Here is a 17,074-nt window from a genome sequence, read left to right on the forward strand (position 1 = left end):
TTTGAAGTTGATTATATCTGGAACACTTTTTTTGCATTATGCGAATTTTGCACTGAAAATAGACTACACACACACACACACACACGCGCGCACGCGCGCGCGCGGGAGTGCACCACAGGAATAAATCAGTGCAGCCTGAGGCAGGCAAAGAAATGTTTCGCCGCAATCTATTATACAAATATGGGAAGAGATTATAAACATCAAAAATGTATACAGTCTTGCGTTCTATCTGGCTTAGGGTACATTTTGCTGCAGTCATCAGAGCAGTAAAGCCGGATGAAGGCGTGAGATGAGTATGTACAGTGTAGTAATGACATTTCACCAGTAGGTGGAAACACATGCATATTCAGATGTTGGGTCAGTGCCAACTAGACATCCACACTCATTATCAAGTCTTGAACCGTGTAACACTCACTGTTATAAGACTGTAGCCATATTTGTTGTCTCTAAATCATATGTCATACAAGCATGTTTGTGAAAGCATACATGAATCTGCCCTCCATTTTGTTGTAACACGAAGTTGAAAGATTTGTGGAATGCATTTAAAAAGGAACAGGGCTTTATTGCTCTATCCAATTCTGGCTCAACAACGGAAAAATAATGGACTTGGAGGGACCTGGGGTCCAATCAACCGTGGCTTAGCTTGGGGTTCAGCAGGGAGACCATAATACCCCAGGACAAGAGGGAATGGGGATCAACAACAACACCAACATTGACGCCGTACAGGACTTTTGGATATTGATAGTTCAGAGATGGTGTGTTGATGCCCTCAGCATCATCAGACTACAACAAATATAAATCATACAAATGATTAGCAACAGCAAAAACAACAACATACACACATTGGTCGACATATACATATAAATATATATCTGTGTGTGTATGTATATGTACACATAGACAGAGACATATGGTGAGTTCAATTGCAAGACTTGAGTGTTGAATCAGTTGCTGTTCTTCAAATCCACAGCAGATTAATGCTTTGCGAGACTGCAGATCATCCTGCCCATTAGGTCAGGGTGAAGCTCACCTCTCATGTCGAATATTTCCCCTATAATTCATGACGCAAACAAGTAATATAACTATATAAGGTCACGTATTAAAAATCGGACAACAAGAGAGACACGTCTGCTATAAAAGATTAAACAGTGTCCACGACCATGTTGCCTTTTCCTGAATAGCAGAAACTTTTTTTCAAAGTCATTTTTAGGAGGTTAGTATAAATGAGCCCAGGGGGTGAAGGGTTTTCATAAGTGGTTGGGGTGGGTGGGGGGGGGGGGGGGTGTTAGGATGCCAGCAGGCGGTGAAAGTGCACCGCTGTACACTCGGCGTGAACCATCATCTGCCACTGAGAGCTGAGGAATCCCACGGAGAGGCACGGTGGCCACTCGTCCATCATACCCCCCCCCCCCTCCCCCCCACACACACCGGGACGAAATATGATGCTGTCAACGTTTGTTTTTGGGGGGTTAACGGTTTGTTGACGCATGCCTCCGAAGACTCAGGCTTCTCCTACCGGGTGGTAGAGAGAGAGAGAGAGAGAGAGAGAGAGAGAGAGAGAGAGAGAGAGAGAGAGAGAGAGAGAGAGAGAGACATATGGAGCAAATCTAGACACGCTTGGGGAGAAGAACAACAGTAAGCGGACGGGACAAGACAGGAGATTTGAGCAGCGTATCCTTGTGTGGTCTACAAAGCACATTGAACGATAAAGTATCTAACCGTGTATGTTTTTTACAATCATAAATCCTAAATATTCCATTCAAACAAGTTCATCTCGAAAGTATGTTAAATACAACCCCAAAAACAAAAACTGTTTCTATAGTTAAATAGTAACCTGTTTAGATCTCCTACCACATTTCATTTCCGTCTCTGTACTTGTTCTCTGCACAATGACAATAAAGTTGAATCTGAATCTGAATCTAACCTGGCATTTAAGTGTCATCATGGTAACATTATGAATACGTGGATAAATGAAAAGATGAATTACAATCAGAGAAGTTGCTGCCTGAATTATACGCAAATGTTATAGACAAAACTTTTCTTATCATGCAGGCCATTTTATTGTACCAGTAGTAATAATATAAAATTGTATTACTGAAGCTTTTAGGCAAGTCTAGTCGCCAAGAAATAAGAATTGTTAGATTTTATTCAGTGAACTTGTTCAAATGTGTGTCCAAATAAATACAGCAAAATTCACCACCAAAAAACAAAGACAATGCAAGACAAGGCAAGGCAAAGCCAATGTATTCGTATAGCACAGGGTTAGGGTTAGGGTATGAATCACAAAGTGATTCATAGTGCTTTACAAAGGAAGAAATCACAAAGACAACATTAACACTGAAAAAAAAATGATTTGGAAAGGAGATCAGATAGAGCCAAGGTAATGTTTCAATGGAATAGAGGGTGACACAAATCCAATATTCTTCGTAGGCCTACATTCATATATTTTGCACTTCTGGAGGGTTTAAAATAATAATGGCCCTCAAAAATTATTTCAGGTCATGGTTGCTTCTTAGAATGTATTGAGAAGCCCCTCTTTTGACAGTCCATGAATTTTAGTTTAATTTACAAACTGGGTGGGCTGGAGGCTTAGTACTATGAAGTTTGATGAAGGACTTCTTCTGCTGTCTGCTTTGGGTTCCTGGAACTAAGGATACTGTGAAATCAAATGACTAGCACAAGATCTGTATCATCACGTTACTCGCGACAACCCAAAGAGACTCAACGGCGGTTTCGATCATGGATTATTTCCCGAAAATTATCACATTCAAGATTGATGACGTACATTTTCCACCAAGGCGATAGAACAACTGTTTTGATTCAGGTAATTCCGTAAACCAAAATAATGTGTTTGACGAGGCCTATTAAACATCAAAGACATCTGGGCATCTAGGTTTCTTTTCATGCCACAGAAGGACATTATTGAAATAAATAACTGAAGATTGAAGAAATAGATAACAAAGTCATGTTTCAGTGCAATTGCATGACATTGCATGACACAGGGCTATTCATCCATGTGTTGAACGATCATTGATATCTATCTAATCGTGTGAACCTATGTCTGGTTGTATCTTAATTTACTTATGGTAATTGTTTCCCTCAAGAATCCTATCTTTTCATAATCCTCTGTGATGACGCAAAACATTTGTGATTTTGATCAAAATTCTTTCCAACATAATGTTAGAGAAAATATGGTTTGAGATGTATCAAAAGATCAATGGTTTATCTTGTGGGATATATTTCATTGTCACAATCAAAATATTGATGAGTTTTTTCTTCCTGCGTTGATTACTGTAATTCCCTTTTCACCTGTCCGAGCAAGACAACCCTGACACCACCGATTTTCAGAAAGCACACTGTGTTACACTCTCGTTCCTGTCTCGTTACACTCTCGTCACAGTCTCATTATAGTCTAGTTACAGTCTCGTTACACTCTCGTTACACTCTCGTTAGTCTCGTTACACTCTTGTTACACTCTTGTTCCTGGCTTGTTACACTCTCGTTCCTGTCTCGTTACACTCTCGTTCCTGTCTCATTACACTCTCGTTACACTCTTGTTACTCTCTCGTTGCACTCTTGTTCTTGTCTCGTTACTCTCTCGTTCCTGTCTCGTTACACCCTCGTTCCTGTCTCGTTACACTTTTGTTACAGTCTCGTTACACTCTCGTTAGTCTCGTACAGTCTCATTACACTCTCGTACACTCTCGTTACAGTCTCGTACAGTCTCGTTACATTCTCGTTACAGTCTTGTTACACTCTCGTTACAGTCTCGTTACACCCTTGTTCCTGACTCGTTACACTTTCGTTACAGTCTCGTTCCAGGAGCCCATCCTAGTTACATTCATGTTATAGGCCTACACTCCACTTTTTTGCATAGTGAGAAATAAATAAACCTTCCAAAGTTTCTTTAAATAAAGGTTCCAGTCTAACCCTAACCGTATTAGATCGTTTGTATATATATTGTAGGCTACCTACCCTGTAGCTAAATGTAACAAAGGGGGAAGTTTGCTGGTGAGGTGACCAGCAGCTGAGGCAGTTTTCCCTGGACCTTTGAATGGACCTTTTTCCAAAATCGCATGAGCACTTCATCTTCGCTAAAAAAAAATCCAGATTTTTGCTCTTATGGTTATACTTATCCTAAAGTAGTAGAATAGGCACCCAGTAGTTCACAGTAACAAACTACTAATTAATTATCAATGTCCTAACTTCAATGCAATGACAGTTATTCTGAATTCATCTGAAACAAAGGAAGTTCAGTGTAAGCGTGGTTGAATGTTTGACAACACAATTCTCTTATTGGGATTCTGAATAGTTACCCCTTGTTCCATAACTTTGCATCTAGTTCCCAGTAGTATTGCTATGTAGTACCTGCTGTAAGATTGCACTTTGGCCTACACTGTACATTGAATCTAAAGCGTTGCCAATAATTAAAATAATATTCATCATTATTAATACCATCATTATGTACACAATCGCTCATACAATAACAGGCTTTGTTTTTCAAAATGGACTTTTAACAATCTCAGTTAGTGTCCGGACTCCCTGACGGGTAGGAACTGTACACTGAGCAGACCAAGAGCGATTGACATTGGCATGGGCCCCCGAGCACAGATTTATATCTTTCATGAACAGAAACATTCATATGAGATCAGAGACATGTGATATTATTAACTCTGAGGCAGATAGAGCGAGCCATTGTTGGTCTGTTTGTTCTCTCCCACTCTGATTTGGATCATTTAGTTGTGTGGCTCAAAGTAAGCATTTTGTTTGCCGCCATTGTGAGCCTTGCGTGCTGCGTGCGTGTGAGTGAGTGAGTGAGTGAGTGAGTGAGTGAGTGAGTGAGTGAGTGAGTGAGTGAGTGAGTGAGTGAGTGAGTGAGTGAGTGAGTGAGTGAGTGAGTGTGTGTGTGTGTGTGTGTGTGTGTGTGTGTGTGCAGCCTCGTTCATTATAACACACGTGTTATGAGGACATGAGACAGTTCATATCCAACATGGATGACTGTCAACATTTCCATTGATAAAATGGTTATAAACTGATTCGTAGCCTAATATGGGGCATATAGGCAGCCCATGTGCTGTGTAAGATATATCTGTGGTTTTCACAGTTCCCTCACATATTGATAAATAAGGATTCTCATTGGAAATAAAGTAAAGTAATGAGAAAAAAAAAAAAAAGAAAGCAAATACCGTGTGTCGTCTTAGAATAAGGCTGCTTATTGAAATGGAAATTAAGAAAGAAAGAAAGCAACCGATAAAGAAAGGGAAGACCATAATAAAAGCTGCTATTTGAAATTAAAAGTAAAAATAACTATAAAATAAAGAAATACCACTCTAAGTCGGTCTCGGGTCGTATAATAAAAGCTAATAATCTGGGATATCCGTTAATTAAGAGTGGGATTTTCATTATGCCTCGAGGAATAAAGGTCAGCGCAAAACGGAAGCAATCATGCATAAAATAAAATAAACATAACCTCTATTGAACTCGCACGTCACGCACGTCACGTACATCTTCTCATATATATAGCACCCATTCGCAGTGAAAGTCATCGAAGTTCAGTGGGGGAAAAAAAGGGAAATCAAGTGACCGACATGCCCATTCCTACCAGGGAGGAAACTATTGTACTGCCGACACTGCTCGGGACTGGCTCTTGTTATTGGAGCAGCAGCAGGAGCGCATGATTACGCGCGGATCTTCAGTCCAGAGCCGTCACTGGGTGCGTGCAAGTAGTCTGATATGCGCCGCATGTTACCTCCTGCGCTCCTTTCATTTGGTGATTTTCCCGGGAGAAATTCTTCAACTAGGTAACAAAGTTTACCTGGCCTGTGTTTGAAGTGGAAACCTGCAGCTGTAGGCCTACTGCTCTTTTGCTCATTTTAAGCATTGGAAGTGTCCATACTTTTTTTGGTGAACATTTCCCCCCTCTGCACTTTTACTTACCCTTTAACTACGCAGGACAACTTTGGGAGGAAAAAACAACAACAACCCAAAGATGAATGCAACGGACATATTTTGTAATAATAATGAAACGGGCAAGTTTACGAACATTTCCTGTGCGGACGCCTCCACTACCCCCGACAGCTACACCGACATCACTACTTTTATGCACATTTTTCCAACCATTTATGGGATCCTCTGTACAGTTGGAGTGATAGCAAACGGACTGGTGATCTATGCCGTGGCCACGTGTAAAAAGAAAATGGTGTCAGACATCTACGTGTTGAATTTAGCAATTGCTGATTTGCTTTTCTTGCTTGTGATGCCCTTCAATATCCACCAGCTGGTCCGGGACAGACAGTGGGTTTTTGGAAACTTCATGTGCAAAGCAGTGGTGGTGGTGGATGTCAGCAATCAGTTCACCACAGTTGGAGTGGTGACAGTCCTGTGTATTGACAGGTAGGTTCCTTCCCAGACTCCCATGTCTTTAACTTCAACGCAATAACAATTATAATGGAAGTTCAGTGTAAGCCTGGTTGAATGTTTTACAACACGCTGCTCTTATTGGTATTTTGAATAATAGCATATATATATATATAAATAAATAAAAATAACACCTTGGCAGAGGATGCTGGGCCTAATAGGATGCCCCCTTATCAGATCTGGGCAAAGAAGAACGCAAGGGATACACTGTAGGCTAAACAAACAACGATTAACTGTGAAACATCCACAGAGAGTGCAAAGAAAAAAAGGAATCACAAGAAATCACGGGACATGTCCATTGTGTATAACCGCCATGTTATGTTACAATAGACTACTTGTGAAAACTACAGTTTTCTAGGAAGATGTGTTGGGAAACAACTCAATCAGGTTAATTAATGTTGCCTCCACTGCTACCTTGGAAAACGGAATGTTGGTGTGTGGTGCTCATTTTGATAAATTTGATGATTAAATACACAGGAATTTCATGTGTGATGGCAAAGATAAGACAAATATGAATGCCTTCATTATCTCAGCTATGCAATCGATTAATTCAACAGTATTATTAGAAAGAGAACGCCTACACACAGACAAATATGTTGGGTTCAACAAAGATATCCTTTGAGGGCTGATTTGTTTTTGCTAGCGGTGGTCATCCTCGATATGAGCATACACAATACTAACGAGGGAAGTGTTAGTCATGCATGGGAAGAGCGACGATCCACTCTAATGATACACTCAAAAGCGATTGCCAATGTTTGGGATGGTATTTATCCGTGACTCTGGGTCTCGTGCTGCAGATTCCAGAGATCAGACACAGATGCTCCATGTCCCTGGTAACCTCTCAGTGTGTTTGTGTAACTGGGATGGACAAGTTGATGCTCTGTTGGAAGTCAAAATGAATTTGAGTTAATTTGCAATAGCTGTGCAGCCATAAGTCAGGAAGTCGCGGTATGTAACCATTTTAATGGCAGGGCCATCTACTGTAAAGCCATGTCTGCTTATTGTGTTATTAGTTTTATCACATAATTTCACCAAGTGTATAAATCAAAAAAGTGAAGTGTACACTAGTGTTTATGTTTGTGTCTAGCTTCCGGCAGGCACTCGTGTGTGTCTCACACACACGAGTGCCTGCCGGACACACACACACACACACACACACACACACACACACACACACACACACACACACACACACACACACACACACACACACACACACACACACACACACACACACCATACACCATAGGTCGTCCTGATCAGGTCCATGATAAGTCTTGAACCAATCGAATGGCTGCCCTAGTTTCCGGCTCTTCAGGTGAACCCCGGGGGGGGGGACGCTAAATAACCGATTAGCATGTTGTGATATGGCTCAACATCCTGCCATTGCTGCAAAGAACAGTCACACTGTATCAACTGATGTCTATCTGTCCGGGGCATTTCTGTATGACGCGGTAGGTTGAGGCAGAAGAAGAGACTCACACTTGTTGTGGCAATTTCCTTTAACAGATATTGCGTCTAGGACAGATGATATTTCTAAATGCAAAAAGCACACAATACTTGTAGAGAATGATGGTTATATTTGGATAATAATGGTACAATAACATAAAATCCATAAAACAAACAAACAATGATCCGAGGCCTATCATACAATCATCCGAGGCCTAGATGGGAGACCTCCCTGCATCTCTCTGGGAGACTCCGCATGAGTCTCCCAGAGAGATGTGCCATTCCAAGAGGCACACAGGGAGACCGCTGGATGGGAAATCAGCCTGTCGCTCAAAGAGCTCCGCCAGGCTAAAGACCAACACATTGACAAATGCGACGACTTCTTATACGGTTTCTGTTGGGATTCTGAGGGCAGCTGTGCCCCCCAATAAACCTAAACCCTTTGTTAACCAGATGGTAATCTATCGATGAACCTCCTCAGGATGTCATAGAACAGGCCCATACCAACAAAAGGCAGCTTCTAACACATTACCGAAGGTGTCACGAAAAACAGGCACATCCCAACAGACAGAAGCCGTTTTCACAAATGTCCTCCGTCTTTTCTCCACATTTGTGGATCAGGAGGTTCGACCGTGAGGATCATTCACACTTATTCACACTTGATGCCCGATATGTGGACATCGCTCAGTCATCAGTAGAATCTCTGGCTGGTTTAGGGGGGCAGGCTTGCAAGGGGCGGGATATGACGGGTCTCGGTTTGTTTTGGTTTGACCGCAGACAGCACGGAGGCAGAACGGGCAGAACTCATTGCGATCATCTTAAATGTTGCTGCAGTGATGAATCATATCTTCTGTTGCACAACATCCGCATCGATCAATGAAATATTGGAGCATGAGTTAGAGACAAATAGAAGAAACAAACAAGAAAGGCTTTGCGAACGACTGCGTTACCGGAGGAAGAGAGCGTCTTTTTTGGCTTCACATCTAACAAACACTGGGACAAATGTAGTTGATTTCTGTGTTTAACTGAGAAAACAGGGAGTGGAAGGACGGGACCCTATAATGTTCAGCTAACTGTCAATAAGAATTGTTACGAGAGTTAGCGCATGTGTGTGCACGAGAATGGCAGTGTGTGTGAGTGGACAAGCGAGCAGAGCAAGCGGTAGCGTGTGTCAGTTTAAAGTTTAAACTTGTTCATGTAAAGTAATGAACGAGTCCGGTTGTGTCTGCAAACATGTACTGTAAAGTTAGTGAAACTAAGAATAAAGTACCCAGCCTGTTAAGAATCGGTGGCCGCTTCATTCCGACCATATTCAAACCTATAAGCAGACCCACTGCTGTCAAAGTGAAGGGTGTTACCCCCGAGAGAACATCGGCCCTGGAGGGAACGTCTCCCCTGTGCTCCTCGACTACGGTCTGGGAGCCGACAGCAGGAAAGGTGTAACAATAATAAAATAAACATTTTCTATATACATGTGCAGCTGTGAACTCATGTATTGTAATTTATTGTATGATGTGTACTTTGAGGATTATGATAAGACCTATAATTTAACGCTCACCTCGAATGACTCTGAAAAGCAGTGCCACATTAAAATATTTTTTAAACCATTCAGCGAACAAAAGGCAACAGGCTGATTATCGATTAGGGTGCGGGTGCCACTCAATGACATGCAAACGTAGACCGAAGCGTCATCAACACGCCCACTCAACTGGTGTGAAATGCCGACAGTCTTTTTTCAGGAGGTCCAACGTCAGGATATGTCATTCACATATACGGCCCGTCGGGAGAATAGACGGTTGTACGTCCATATGTGAAAGCAGCTAGTGACACATAATGTGAAAACAGATTTTTCCCATTACACCAAGCACAAAGGTTAACATTTTAGACGACACTGAGGAAAAGCAGGGTGAAACAAAGCCTATAAAAAAGTTCATAAAAGTTCTAGTTCCTAAAAAGGCAACAGCATGTGGATTTTTCCATCACACTCTCTTGAGAGCTTGGTTTTCAGTTTCTCTGTCAATTACAGATGGGAATAACACAAAGGCAACAGCCCACAGAGACCAAATTTGATCTTTACATTTTGACAAACACAAACATGTGGCCGGACATTTGAGCTCTTGCTAAGTTGTTTTTCACATCAATCAAATTAGACGGCTCAAATGCAGGTCATAGGGGTTAATTACCCACAAAAGGCCTTTTAATCCAGACGCCATAAGGCCTGGCAATAGTAGATAGAGGTTTCTTTGTCATAACTTGCAGCCATTTCAACCAGATAACTGTATACTGCATGGCTTGATTGGTATGTTTCTACGCGTTTTGCTTCGTATGATGTGTGTCCGTAGAATATGACTGCATCGCCATAGTTACCACTAAGGCTTCAAACAGAGTGTACCCTTTGAGCTGGCACAAAGCAAACATGTCAAGCCGACATGTCATAGACTAGAGTGTTAGAGCGAGAGAGAGAGCGATAGAGAACAAGAGATGACTGGCCAGCATGGTGTTTTTTGCATGAGCCTTCGCCCTCTTACCCTTCATCTTGGCCAACCCGATGTTCATTCAATCTGCACTCAAAGCTTTCATTGTGTTCTCACACCTTCACGTCAAAGAAAACCCCCTAAACTGTTTTCCCCCCCATTCTTCACCCTTGGGACCACGATTGCTTTTCCCCCGCGGCTGATCTGTCTTCAAAGTGCCACGCGAGGAACGCTCTTGTCATGACGCCTTCCCTGCTGTCCTCCTCCCCAGGTACATCGCCATCGTGCACCCCACTTCGGACAAGCGCACCATCCAGTGGACCATCATCATCAACCTGCTGGTGTGGCTGGGCAGCTTCCTGCTCACCGTGCCCGTCATGATGTACGCCAAGGTGGTGGGCAAGCGGGACCTGGAGATGTGCATGATGTACCTGGACGGCCCGCAGGACATGTACTGGTACACCCTGTACCAGTCCATCCTGGGCTTCATCATCCCACTGGTCATCATCAGCACCTTCTACTCCCTCACGCTGTACCACGTGTTCAGCTCCATCCGACGGGTCAAGCGCAAGCAGTCGGTGTGGGCCAAGCGGGCCACCAAGACGGTGCTGATGGTCATCGCCCTCTTCCTGGTGTGCTGGTCGCCCTACCACGTCATCCAGGTGGTGAACCTGAGCAACAACACGCCCACCACCGCCTTCGTCTACGCCTACAACATCAGCATCTGCCTCAGCTACTCGCACAGCTGCATCAACCCGCTCATGCTGCTCATCTTCGCGCAGAACTACCGCGAGCGCTTGTGCCGCCGCAACCCGCTGCTCAGCTCCCTGCACTCATCCAAGACCACGTCGGTTCGGCCCGACGGGTCCAGCCTGGCCACTGAGCCCAGCTACCGCTGCTCCCCCATCTGAGCGTGACTCTGGGGGGGGGGGGGGCCTGGCAGGGACGATGATGCTGCTGTGTGTGAGGGGGTGCTTCACTAAGAGGGCTTTGTCGATCACTCTCGGGCTCTTTTCTCTTCCTCTCTTCACACTCTTCCGCCTTCCTGCCTTGTTCTCGTTTTTTATACGGTTCGGTTCTTTAGCCTTGTTTTGTCTGGGTGGGACCGGGTGAGGTTTCACAGCTCCGCCGTTGACCCAATGGTGTTTTGGTCCCGGAAAATACACTGCCAGTTCAGGAACAAAGCAAAAGCTGTTTATTGTTGTATCACTGAGAGGATCAACATGTTGTCAAACTGATACGACTATTCATTTTAATTAAACTAGTAATGGAGTGGAATATGTTATATGGGATCACGCCTTGATTTGGTGTTTGTTTATGTTGTACATAATGTGTGTCTGAACCGATGGGATTTTCTTTTCTTTTTTAATTGTGTGTCATGCGTTGGTTCTATGACTGAGCTGTTTTATGACAACACGGGAGACACAGACATTTTCTGTACCATTGATCTGTATCAACGATTCACAAAAACCTTTATAACTTCAGAGGCTTCACTCTTAAATGTAAATCTTCTTACAGAAAAAGGTTTTGTGTTGATATCCACTGGATGTTTCCTGTGCATGTATCTTTATCATATTACACTCAATCTGCTGCATTGAAGCCATACGCTGCCACATAGTTTGTTAAAAGTAGCACTTACCTTGCAGGGTTTAACGTTTTTGTAAACAATGTATGTATATGATCAACGACCAAGAAAAAAAACAACTGCATATGTGTTTATTTCCAATATCAGAAAGGTTATTGAATGATTTTGGTGAAATGCTCAGTAACCTAATCGGTAATCTACCATTGCCACCCGATCAGTGATATACCACTACAGGTTAGAACAACATGGACAACAATATATGAGGATGTATATCAGAAAGTACATGCAGACACAGAAAATAAACATCTGAAATCACCTGGAGATGCTGCTTATCGCTTTCATCCGCTAATGCACACCTGTGGGTCGTTGGTTTAGTCTCTTAAATTAATTTTTTTGTTTTTGATTAATAGTATTACGCAAATGTCCTACCCCAAATTATATACCTCTGTGTAGTGATGTTCCTTGATATTCAGACAATTCATTTGAAAGGTGCATGTAGCAGTGGTCCTTATGTCTGCATGAATGGAATGTGTATCTTGTGGATATAGTGAAAGGTTTTGTTTGAAAGTCTGAAGACATAACTTTGTGAGAAGGGCCTAACCCCAGATGGACTGTAGAGTAAGGAAAAACAACATCAAATTTAATGAAGCACTCTCAATGTTGGAAAACCTGAAACCACACTCTTAATCCAGCAACAAAACCCATATTTGTCTATCAGTAAAGCATTTTGCGTAGCTATCTCTGGTAGGACACTCTAGTCATGTGCTGCCTATCAGCTGACTGCTAACGCAATACACACACACACACACACACACACACACACACACACACACACACACACACACACACACACACACACACACACACACACACACACACACACACACACACACACACACACACACACACACACCACCTGCTTTGGTTCAGCTCTGTATTCAATGTTACCTCCTACACAAGAGACATCTGCTGTTGATGTATAGTGCTGCCTGTTATCACATTTTGGTATTCTGTATCTGACCTTGCTATGCTTTCGACCCTGCGGCAGGGAGGCCTCTAAAAGAGTGGATCTGTACCAAACTAAAGTGTATTATCAATTCATGCAATAAATGGTTGATGATGGACTTCTGAAATGTCTCTTCTGTAATCAAAGTGGGTTTGTACATAACAAGGCTAATTGCACTTGAAATATCAACATGATGAAAAGTTAAAGCTATAGACCCCTTTCCACCACCTGATCCCTGGTCAATTTCTGGTTCTAAAGAACATCACCACTTTTGGAGTTGGCTTAAATGAAAGTTAAAGTGAATGATGACCTTCCATTCCTCCTGAAGCCAAGCATAAGAGATACATTTAATGAAAGCCAAATGTGTTCTGGTAAGGCCCTGTGTTTTAGAGATGAAAAGATTCTTAGTATAACTCAATTTTGGGCTTGTGGAAATAGTTAAATCAAATGAATCATGGTGGCGGATCACTTAAGCAAACTTTTAAAAACACACTTCCAATAATATCTACAATGAAGGCACGAGTCTAGTTGGAAAAACAACTTATTTCCAAATGAACTAGTTCTGAGGATTGGGGTCATTTTCATAGAAAGATACTCCAAAGTAAAGTTTAAATGTGATGGCCAAATCATAAAATAGATATTATAAATATTAGAGTTGCGTTACTTAAACATCTTAGTTTCCATTTGCATAGTGTTGGAATATAAAATAACTGTAAGTGTATGACGTATGCATATTACATCATATGTTCTCCATTTCCAAAGTAATAAGGATAGGGAGCTAAGCTTCACATGCACAGACTGTTTGGTTAGGCTCCAGTCTACAGCAGTTTCCATATCCATAAATCTAAATAAATAAAGGCTTCTCCATACAAGCTGCATATATGTCTTCAAATCACTTTTCTGTCCAAACAAACACAGCTCTAGGGTCAGTATAGAGAATGTTGATGATGTAGGTGAGGAAGCCATTTGAGCTTCACGGTGTTCGAATTCTGTTGATGCAGTTCATCTCTTTGGACGTATATGATAATGCCGGTGATGCATTCTGTTTTATCAGGTGAACTGGAAGCAGATCCTGGTTCAGTGACGCCCATTAGTTATACTTTAGTTTCCATCATGTTGAATTCCATAACAAGCACAGGCTTCACAACTTATTATCTTGACGCCGTGAAACGTCATAATATCATCATTCTTTGTGTCTAAAATGTAATCTCATACCCATTTTGGGCCAATTACTCTCAACCAAAGTCCCACTTTAAAGTATGATGTTGGAGCCATGCAAGAGAAGAATGCAACACTTCATTTTTATTTATGGTAATCATTCGAAAACAGACGTAAAGATTCTTTGTTGAGTTCAAACATTTCAAGTAAAGTTGTTTTGGAGCATTGCATCGGGCACACTATGAACACTGAGCATTCCCAAAAAACTATTTGAAAGTGAGAGGAATCATTGTGTAACAACTAGAATAATAAACCCATTCATATCATGCTAACATACAGATAGAAGGCTAAATAAGGATACTTTGTTAAATAGGCTCTACGGAGTTGAAAACAAAGGGGGTGGGGAAAGATACTCAGGCATCGAAGTACGTAATATTGACGGCAAGGTGAGGCCGTTTCACCAGTGAGACATAATGACCGTCCTTGTGCATACAAACACCTTCCCCCAGGCCCATAGGAGATGAATCAAAGCGCCTTTACAAAGCAGGCTTGTAAATCCAGATCTCATGCCGGCCCATGCACCCAGACCAGGAAACCAGGGAGGCAATGATAAACATGGTTGTTTTGTGGAGTTCCTTCCATCGCTCGCGGGCCGATAGCGTCTGTTCAGTGTGGATTGTATTTAGATTAATTTATAAAAATATCTATATTTAAAAATCGTAAACACAAATTGGTCATGCTTTTATGCTTTTTCATGAATAATAAGTCATAAAAAATACAGGTAAATTACTTTAATGACTATTATGTCAGTGTTTAGGGCGTGTATTTACCTTGCCAGCAAGGCCAGTGCTAGACGGCACCTCGGTAGGGGCCGCACATTACAATGGTGCTCTTTGTTGATTACTCAATTACTGCAACAGGTGTGCAGCCTCACCCATCCCCAGAGTCCAATCAGCCGCGGCCAGGTGAGGCTGCTTAAACCAGCCATCGTCCACACACACTCCCACATACCCATCTCTACGTTCCTATAGGACACACACTCTCGTTCTCTCTCAGGAACTGGGATGAGACATAATTATACGTTTACCTTTAGCTCAAACAAGTTTGATTCAACAATTGACACTGTTTTTGTATCCAACAGAGAAAGGAATATTTATTAATCACGTAATAAAATAATAATTTATTAATGTAGCGTGTCAAGTTAGGTGCAGGTGTAGATTAATCGTAATAGACGTATTAACGTGTCACATTGGATATAATCCAATAAGTGTTGTAATCAAGGGTGATCTTCGGGCAATTATCCAGCCTTCCCTCTGTCCATCCTTCCATCCATCCATGCATATGTCAGAGCCTGCCTGCTAACGGCCCAGCCCACCCACCCACCCACCCACCCACCCATCCATCCATCCAACAAACACATTAAAGACAACCGCATTCAGAAGCCCCGCCCCCTCCCCATTGATAGGGTGGCGTGTTCCCAAGAAGCACTCTTAATGTGTTATACATCGCAGAGGACTCACTGTATGTATCCTCCGAGCACATTAGCTAACATGCGGCTATCGACCGCGCTGAAGTTACTCACACTGATTAAGCGATCCCGGGTCTCAATGAGCAGAGCGATGGTTTCCAGTCATTGACCAGCCCAGTGTAATGCGAGGTGAAATAACTAAGATTGAATATTGATCAGAAGGCCTAACATACAGCCTGCGGGGCACTTTGGTATCATCGCTTCCCCACTTGTCCCGTCTGCCTCGGAGCACTGCTAATGAAGTGAGTGATGGATAGCGATGCAAGTCCGTCGCTGGGATCTTTCATAACAAATGCACGGGCACGCGCACACGCACGCACGCACACACACACACACACAGGCACACACACACACACACACACACACACACACACACACACACACACAAGCATGTGCACATGCACACACTCGCACGCGCAGGCATACACAGACAAACGCACACACACACACACACACACACAAGCATGTGCACATTCACACAGACCCACGCTTGCATGTTTACACACACACACACACACGCACACGCACAGGCACACACAGACAAACGCATGCACACACAAACACATGCACGCACACACACATATGCACACACTCGCACGCGCACAGGCACACACAGACAAACGCATGCTAACACAAACATATGCGCACACACACACACACACACACGCCCACATGCCCACACACAGGCACACACCCCCCATGTATTGAAATCGAAATTGGGTTTTGACTGCAATATACAATTAGGGGGGGGGGGGGGGGGTTTGTCTTCCTACACACCTTTAATTGAAGCACAGCAGAAGTGGCAGCACTTGTGTTTGAGAGGGACATAGGGGAGAGAGCTAGAAAACTAGGAGCAGGGCAGTGTGGGGAAGAGAGAGCTGGGGAGAGAAAGAGAGGACAGGACAGAAGGGAGAGCTGGGGAGAGAAAGAGAGGACAGGACAGAAGGGAGAGCTGGGGAGAGAAAGAGAGGACAGGACAGAAGGGAGAGCTGGGGAGAGAAAGAGAGGACAGGACAGAAGGGAGAGCTGGGGAGAGAAAGAGAGGACAGGACAGAAGGGAGAGCTGGGGACGGAGACAGAAGGAGAGAGCGGGAGAGTGTTCAGAGAGAAATAACTTGAGAAAGGGAAAGAGGTGGGAGACACAGAGGGAGAGAAGGGAGAGAGTCAGGTGGAGACGGAGAGAGAAGGAGAGATATACAGATAGTTTCTACAGGAGGGGAAGGGTCATTCTCATCATGGATCTCAGCTGCATCTCCCAGAATGCATCATCCTGATTTCATATGACAACCCCTGGGCCATTTCAGAACCCAATCAGAACATCAATTTTGACTTCGGTTAGCGGCCAGAACCCGCACGGCAGGTGTGGGGGGTTTGTCTTGCAGAGACAGGATCCCCCACCCATTAGCACCACCAACTGCCTCCCCATCAGGGAACTTTATATAACGTTTCTCTGGAAA

The 17,074-nt window shown here is 43.1% G+C and overlaps 1 protein-coding gene across 1 annotated transcript; it reads left to right on the forward strand.

The window, feature by feature from the left end:
* Positions 1 to 5,989: 5,989 nt before the first annotated feature.
* Positions 5,990 to 11,251, forward strand: mchr2b (melanin concentrating hormone receptor 2b; the record flags this gene model as incomplete). Its single annotated transcript, XM_084469377.1, has 2 exons — positions 5,990 to 6,393; positions 10,612 to 11,251. The coding sequence occupies 2 exons, from the start codon at positions 5,990 to 5,992 to the stop codon at positions 11,249 to 11,251; spliced, it is 1,044 nt and encodes a 347-aa protein (XP_084325503.1).
* Between the last annotated feature and the right edge of the window lie 5,823 nt (positions 11,252 to 17,074).

Source organism: Micromesistius poutassou (assembly GCF_964030765.1).
Source record: "Micromesistius poutassou genome assembly, chromosome: 6".
In the NCBI taxonomy this organism is placed as follows: Eukaryota; Metazoa; Chordata; class Actinopteri; order Gadiformes; family Gadidae; genus Micromesistius; species Micromesistius poutassou.